Source organism: Dipodomys ordii, unplaced genomic scaffold (assembly GCF_000151885.1).
Source record: "Dipodomys ordii isolate 6190 unplaced genomic scaffold, Dord_2.0 Scaffold3, whole genome shotgun sequence".
Taxonomy (NCBI): domain Eukaryota; kingdom Metazoa; phylum Chordata; class Mammalia; order Rodentia; family Heteromyidae; genus Dipodomys; species Dipodomys ordii.
The window spans coordinates 727,710-736,585 of record NW_012267219.1 but is presented as its reverse complement, the minus strand read 5'-3'; the positions used below and the strand labels follow the sequence as shown (position 1 = coordinate 736,585).

The 8,876-nt window shown below is 37.5% G+C and overlaps 1 protein-coding gene across 1 annotated transcript; it reads right to left on the bottom strand.

The window, feature by feature from the left end:
- Window positions 1-552: 552 nt before the first annotated feature.
- Window positions 553-1,485, bottom strand: LOC105988702 (olfactory receptor 6C2-like). Its single transcript, XM_013020381.1, has one exon. The coding sequence runs from the start codon at window positions 1,483-1,485 to the stop codon at window positions 553-555; it is 933 nt and encodes a 310-aa protein (XP_012875835.1).
- Window positions 1,486-8,876: the final 7,391 nt, after the last annotated feature.

The window sequence follows — 8,876 nt, the reverse complement described above, 5'->3', positions numbered from 1 at the left end:
TTGATTCCTCAGCACCACATAAGCAAAAAGAAAAAAAGCCGGAAGTGGCGCTGTGGCTCAAGTGGTAGAGCGTTAGCCTTGAGCTGAATAGCTGAGGGACAGTGCCCAGGCCCAGAGTTCGGGCCCCATGACCGGACCCCCCCCAAAAAGATGATGGGACTTCAGAGAACCACCCCAAACTGGACTTAGAATCAGCAATTCTGTTTCATGGAAGTGTATAATACAGGTAACAAAGGAATAAAATCTTGACGATACATGGATAGCATAGAACAAGTTAACTGAGGCCTGTATTATAAAAACTTGGTTCCTCTACTTGAACCATTTTTTAAAAAGTTTTTGCTGCTCCAGGGCCTGAGCCTCTTTGTGCTCAAGGATAGCACTCTGCTACTTGAACTACAATACCACTTCTGGTTTTTGAGTGGTTAATTGGAAATAAGAGTCTCATGGAGACTTTTGTGTCTGGGCTGGCTGAGGATCTGAGCGATCCTCAGATCTCTGCCTCCTGAGTAGCTAGGATTCTAGGCCTGAGCCACTTGGCTTGAACCACTTTCTTTACTCCTTAAAGCCCAACACTATTCTTTTGATTGTGTTATTGAAAGCCTGTTTCACTTGTTTGTTTCTCAAGGTGTAAATGAAGGGGTTCAGCATAGGAGCAATGGAGGTGATGAGGACAGTCACACCCTTGTTGACAGCCATCGAATCCTTGGCTGAAGGCTTCACATAGATGAAGATGCAGCTGCCATAGGTGATGGAAACCACGATCATGTGGGAAGAGCAGGTGGAAAAGGCCTTTTTCCTTTGCTTGGCAGAAGGGAACTGTAGAATGGTCTTAAGGATGTATATATAGGACAGAACCACACATACAAGGGTCAAGATAAAAGTTAACACAGCACTGGCTATGATCATCTGCTCTATGAGCCATGTTTCTGTGCATGAGATCTTCAGGAGGGGGTATGCATCACAGAGAAAATGGTTGATAACAGAGTTACAGAATTCCAGATGCAGGACAAGGCTAAATGGTGGAAATATGATCAACAAGCCGGCTGCCCAGCAACAAAGAACAAGTCTCCTACAGACCCTGCTGTTCATGATGGTCACATAATGCAGGGGTTTGCAGATGGCCACATAGCGGTCATAGGACATGGAGGCCAACAGAAAGAATTCTGTTACACCAAATAGATCAGTAAAAAATATTTCAGCGATACAGCTGCTATATGTAATTGTGTTGTCCCCTGTTGATAGGTTGTACAGGTATCTGGGCATACAAGCAGATGTAAATGCGATTTCTAAGAAGGAGAAATTTTGTAGGAAATAGTACATGGCAGTTTTGAGTTGTGGATCCACGATGGTGAGAGAGATGATGGTGAGGTTTCCAGTGACACTCAGCATGTAGGTGAGACCCAGAAAGATGAGGAGCACAGCCTTCAGTTGTGGGTCATCAGTCAGGCCCTGGAGGAGGAACGTTGTGACGGTGTGATTTCTCATCATCCACTCCTGACTGCTACTCAGTCTGCACTGCAAATTCAGAAATATTTGAAATGACAGAGTCCTGTTAACATTGCACAGCAATAAATCAGTGCCTTAAAATGATGCAAAAGTTTTTGACATAAATTTTCTTTAATTTGTTTAGAAATGTATCATTATACAGATAATATAGGTTTTGTACAGTATGCTCTCCTTTGAACTACCAAGGAAGGGTTTAAAAATATAATATCAGCTGGGCACCAGGGGTTCCTAGCTACTCAGGGAGCTAAACCCTGAAGATTATGGTTTGAAACCAGCTTGGGCATGAAAATTTGTGAAATTCTTATCTCCAAGTTAAGTGCCTTTCCCCCTTCCCCCACCAAAAAGCACTGGAAATGGATCTGTGACCCAAGTGCTAAAGCTCGGGGACAGAGATAGTTCCCAGGCACTGGGCTCAAGACCCAAGACAGGGTCACACACGAAAATTAATACTAGGATGAAACAACATGTTTTCAGGGGTTGAGAGCATTGTGGGGTGGGTGCAGGAAAGTAGGGAGGAAGGGTGAACAAATGTACTAATTATATTCAGTGCATATTATCTAATAATTGAACTACATAACTTAAGGTAAGGAAAGGAGGGAGAAAAATTGAGGGAGAACAATGGGAGGGGTGATATTGATCAAGGTGCATTTACTCATAAGCTGACCTATGGAATTGTCTTTGTATAGTTACTTAAAAAGTAAGATTTCAGGTTATTTTTATCTAAATCATACTTAAACATGAGAATTATTTTTGACTTTTGATTCCCAGCTTATGTCTTATTTTTATTTTTGACTTTTGATTCCCAGCTCATGTCTTATTTTTTATCTGTACACAGTATTAGAAGTAGCCATATAATTATGTTTTTCTAACTTAAGGTGGGTCCTAACACCTTATCTTGGAGTTCTAGAATACTTCAATGTGTATCTTTGTGGGTTGGTTATTGATGAAGTATAATAGTAACAGAAATATTGTGAGGCCAGTTATAACAGGCTTTCTGTGTTCATTCAAGGGATAATAGCAGGAATATAAAAAGAACTGAAGTTAAGGACAGAAACAAATAATCCAAGTGCAAGATGTGGAAACCATCTGAATCAACCCTTCTCAAAAGGAAAAAAATAAATTGCCAAGAAATATGTTTAAAAATACTCAATATTATGTCACCAGTGAAAGGCAAATCAAAACTATAATGTAATCTCACCCTAGTTAGAATGACTTATTAAGAAAAGACAAAAACAAAAATTGACAAATGCTGGAAAAGATATGGAAAGAGAGAAAGGAACCCCATAGTTGGTGGCAATATAAATTAATTTAGCCAGTAGACCAGCCATTATGGAGGGTCCTCCAAAAAATTTAAATATAGGAATACCATATTATTTAGTTATACCACTTTTTGGGTACATATCCAAGAAGATGGGTTTGGCATACCAGAGATAGCTGTGCTGACATGCTTATTGTGATACTATTTTAGGTAGATATAGAATCAATATAATGGTTAAAGAATATCTTATATATGTATATATTTGCTTATGTATACATGTATTATATATAAAATACATATAATATATAACACACAAATACATATAATACATATATAATGCACACGTATAATGTAATACATGTATAATACACTTACATATATGTATATATATAAATATACAAACATGAATATTATCTGAGCATACAGAAGAATGAGAAAGAAATTCTGTTCCTTGTAAAAAGTGGATGGAAGTGTTCAAAAATTGAATTTTACAAGTATTCATTATATGCACAAGTTGAACTATCATACCAAACCTATTACAATTCATACATGTTAAGTTAAAATAAAATAAAAATGAGACCCAGACTTTTCAGTTGTAGTATTATTGTTATTTTGAAAATCTGTGTTTTCTGGGGCCTGGGGGTTTAGCTCAGCGGAAGGGCGCCTGCCTGGCGAGCACAAGGCCCTGGGTTCGGACCTCAGCCCTGGGGAAAAAAAGAAAAAGAAAATCTGTGTTTTCCTCTTCAAACAGGCTTTCTTCTCATTTTCCTGTTTCCATTCTTTGTCCCTCTCGAGTTCTTTCTATATAAACTTTCCATTCACTTCTTACAGTTGTGCCCCCAGCCAGTGAATTGATGAGAAATTTGTTGTTTAGAATGTTAAGCTATGTTGGGGTGTCATAATAAGGTTATACCACATGTTTACATCATTACAATTGTTTTTAAGAGTTCAACTTGTTCAGCTGAGATTGGAGCACTTTGCTACATTTTGGTAGCACTGTCATTCAGTTCAAAAGAATCAAGTTTAATAAATTAATACATTCCCAAGCACTGCTTGCCTTTGCTGAGGTTTAGTTCTTCTGGATAAAAATGGAAATAGAAATAGTATTCTTTATATGCTATTTTGAAAACCAGAATCATTTTTACATGTATCTCTATTTTCTTTAGAAACATGCCTCTCATGATGATGATGATGATAATGATAGTAGTGTAGTTAATATTTCAATGTGTTGGCTCACACCAATTCCTTTTGATAATCACCTTATATTCTTTCTTCACCCCATTGCAATGACACTTTTGCTCCACAAATTCTATTGAAACAGTTTTTCTTTTTTGCTAATCCTTGAGCTTGATTTCAGGGCCTGGGCACTGTTCTTGTGCTCTACCACTTGAGCCACAGCTCCACTTCCAACTCTTTTTTGGTAATTCATTGGAGATAAGAGTTTCATGGTCTTTCCTGTCTGGGCTGGCTTTGAACTCTGACCTTCAGATCTCAGCCTCCTGACAAATTAGGATTACAGGTGTGAGCCACTGGTGCCCAGATGAAAGGTTTTTTTTAATTAACCAAAATGTATTAAATCTTTCCTTTTTTTTAGGGTGAAGACTAACAGATGGCAATAAGTTGATTGTATACTTTTGACCACACACGCTTTATAACTTAAATTCATGCTTTTGTTTTCCTCTTACCTTATTATTTCTGATTTTTTGTCTTTCCATTCTGATTGTTGTTATGTGGATACATGTCAGTCTCCTTTCTTATTTCCTTCTAACATAGCAAATAAACTCTTGGTGGACATTTTCTGAAATTCTTAGCTGCTGAATTAATAAAACAATTCTTTTTTGAATATCAGTGATACAGTCAAATACTTCTCAAAACATAAAATTGTCCATGCTCAATTCCTGGGTAATCACTTTACTTGGATTTTATCTATATTGAGATCCACTTCCCCCCATCCTTATGCCCTTTCCTCACATATTTCTGTCCTACCTAATTCCACCTGGCAGGCACTAAGTTATTGGCTTTATAGTGCAAGCATTTATTCTTCTGGGAACTTAATGGACCTCTGTGTAGTTAAGAGACCAGTCAGAGCAACCAGTTCCTGCTCCTACCTTAGCACTACGCTGAGAATGTATTGTTTTCTGATTACAGTGAAACTATTTAATGAGAACAATATTTATAAATGACACAGTTCCATGTATCTGATCAATGCTTAAACAACTTACTAGCAAGAATTTTATTTGGGATAGTTCCAAAAGTTTCAGGGGTTTTAAACTTTAATTTGAAGATGTACTCTGAGCCTAACATTTTGTCTGATTTCATTTTTGAAATTTGTTTTTCTCAGTGAAGTAAGCCATCACACACACACACACACACACACACACACACACACACACACACACACACACTATTACTACTGAATCACCTGCTAGTAAACAGTAGAGATAAAGCCTTCAAAGACTGGAGAGAGCATCTGAATCATTTAAAAGAGACCCATGGAAAGAATAAACCTAAATGAGAATGTTGACATGGGTCAAGGCACACTGTATTCATACACTGCTTTGTTGAATGGCAACTACTTTGTATAACTACTTAAAGATAATAAAATTATTTAAAAAATCTAAATGAGGGTAGGGAGGGATGAGATGGGGAAAATTAGAGAAGAATGATGAAACCAGTGGCACTGATCAAGATCCATGGTCATAATCTGTATTGTAGAATTGAAACCATTTTGTATAACTGCTTAAAAAAAATCTAATTGAAAAAATTAGTCCTGTTTCTTTTAGCTAATTCCTATCAAGTAAAGTAGTTTAAAGATTATGTATGTTATGTGCTAACAGATTTAATAAGATAAAGAAAATAAATATGAGACAAAAAACCCCAAGGGAAATAACTTTCCTAAAAAGGAAGCAAATGTGCATATTTTAGAACAAATTCTCCCTTGCTTTTCCTCTTATAAATATACTTACTCGTGTACATGTAAAAGTGCAGCCAGGCACCTGTGACTCATGCCTGTAATCCTAGCTACTCAAGAGGCTGAGATTTGAGGATTGGAATTTGAAGCTAGCCAGGACAGCAAAGTCCATGAGATTCTTAAAGCCATTGAGACACCTGAAAGCCAGAAGAAGATCTGTGGCTCCACTGGTAGAATGCTAGCCTTGAACACAAAAGCTCAGGGACAGTACCCAGGCTCTGAGTTCAAGCTCCAGGACTGGCTTATACACACCACACACACACACTCACACACACACTCACACAGAGTGTACAAAGGTCAACTTTTTAAAAGCACAAATATTGAAGTACTAGCCATATCACATAGTCTTTAAAATGAATATTCATCAATCTGTTTTAGTTTAATTATTTTTTTTCTGGGCCTGAGCCTTGAACTCTGGGCCTAGGTTTTGTCCCTGAGCTTCTTTTGCTCACGGTTAGTGCTGTACCACTTAACTTAATTATTATGTGTCATTTAACTTTCATACAACTTAAGCTCAATGTAGTAGCTATAGTTTATTGCTATAAATTTATAATTTCCCATGGTTGCACCATTTCAAAATTCAGTGCTACAGCTCTTCACCTATAGTTGGTACTTTAGATTATTTTCCACATCCCACCATTGTAACAAATTTCACTAGAAATTTGTTGTATGTTTTAAACTTTATTAGTTATGTGGTATGGCATCACTAAGATTTGCCTTCCAGACAGGAACCTGAGAACTTTTGGACCTGCAGTCCTGTTGTGAATATGTCTCTGATCCTTTGTGGAAGTCAAGTCCACTTTGTAGAAAGTGTGAGGACTCTTAACTTACTGAAGGAGTAATATGGGTCAAGGCTGGGTTACAGACGTTTTAGTAATAATTTAAATACAACGAATTGACCCACTTGTATAGTCTGACACATTTTGACAAATGTCATTACCTCTGTGAACAGCACCATGATAAAATTAGGACATGCCAGCACTTAAAATCCTTTAGGTCCTGTCTCATGATGCTCTCTGCTCCAAGCTTTCCTTGGAAATTAGAAATATTGGAAGTGACACTGTGGCTCAAATGGTAGAGCACTCGCCTTGAGCTGAAGAGCTCAGGGACAGCACCCAGGCCCAGAGTTCAAGCCCCACAACCAACAACAACAAAAAGAAAAGAAGAAAAGAAAAAGGAAAGAAAAAAGAAATTAGAAATATTTCTGTATATTAAAAGTATTTGTTTGGAGGTTTTTTTTTATTATTTTGTTCGATGGTAGCTAGGATTATAGGCGTGAGCCACTGGCGCCCAGCTTTGTTGGAGTTTTATTTAGGAAGAATTTCTATGGTAATATGCATTTGATTCTGGTATTTTTCACTTTGGATGAAGTTTTTGGACTTCACTTTTTTTTTGTGCTGGTACTGGACCTGGAACTCAGGGCCAAGGTACCCTCCCACAGCTTTTTCTGCTCAAGGCTAATGCTCTACAACTTGATCCATACCTCCACTTCCAGATTTTTGGTGGGTTATTGGAGATAAGAAGCTCATAAACTGGCTTTGAACCATGATCCTCAGATCTCAGCCTCCTGAGTAGCCAGGATTACAGGCGCAAGTCATCAATGCCCAGCTATAAAATCACTTTAATAAGTGAGCTCTCAGTACTTCATTAAAAAGTTACAAAGATTTGTTTTCAAAGGTGAATAAAATTTGCCCATTTGAAATAAAATATAATTTGCTTTAGTGTGTTCATAGGCTTTTGCAATGATCACCACTGTATTATTTTAGAACTCTGTTATCACTCCAAGAGGAAAACTAGATGCAGCCATTTCCATTCCCTGTACTGTTGGTGCACAGGATCAGTGATCCCTAGTCTGTCTCTGTGGATTACCTGTGCTGGCCTTCCCTTTGAATTAAACTTTAGACTATGGTCTTTTGTGACAGGAGTTTTTTTTCACTTAACATAATGTTTCAGGGTTCATTCATGCTGTAGCATGTATCAGCAGCTCATCCATGTTTATTGTCAAATGATAATTTATATAGCCATAATACATTTTGTTTACTCATTCATCCACTGGTGATGAACTGGGTTGTTTCTACTTCTTAACTATTATCAATCATAGCACTGTGAAAATTTGGGTTCAAGTTCTTGTATATACATGTATTCTTTTTAAAATTTATTTATTTTTTTATTGTAAAGGTGATGTACAGAGGGGTTACAGTTATGTAAGTACAGTGTCATCTCTTCCCTTGTTTTCTCCCAGTTTTTTCCCTCCCAGCCCTTCTCCCCTACAGGTTGTATAGTTTATATATTCTTTATTTTTTTTTGTTGGTTGTGGGCCTGGAACTCAGGGCCTGGGTGCTGTCCCTAAGCCTCTTTGAGCTCAAGACTAGTACTACTACTTGAGCCACAACCCCACTTTTGGTTTTTGAGTGGTTAATTGGCGATAAGAGTCTCACTGGGGCTTTTCTGCCTGGGTTGGCTTCAAACCACAGTCCTCAGATCCCAGCGTCCTGAATAGCTAGGATTACAGGCATGAGCCCACTTGCACCTGGTTCATATATTCTTAATATTCTTTGGTAAGTATCAGGACTTAGAATTATTGAGTCAATTAGTTAATGTTTATTTTTTTTATTTTTTGGTTGGTTGTGGGGCCTGAACTCTGGACTCTGTCCCTCAGCTCTTCAGCTCAAGGCTAGCACTCTACCACTTGAGCCACAGTGCCACTTCCGGCTTTTTCTGCTTATATGGTGCTGAGGAATAGAACCCAGGGCCTCATGCATACAAGGCAAGCACTCTACCACTGAGCCACCTTCCCAGTCCCTTAATGTTAAACTTTTTAGGAAGTGTTTTGAGGTTGCTATGCTCTGTCAATTCATGGAAATTCTACTAGCAACGATGTGGGATTAGTACATATTTGATATACATATTTGATATTTTTTATATTCTTTAATTATTTTGCTGTATCCTTTAATTTAGTGACAATTACATTGATGTTTTCAGACACATGCACACATATATTTTGATCATATTTATCTTCATTACCCTGTCTTATCCTCTTCCTCTTCCCTTGTCATAGTCCTGTTTTACATTTATTTCTTTTTGTTTATTTTTAGATATAGATTTTACATATGAGAGAAAACACCTCATATCTGTCTTTAT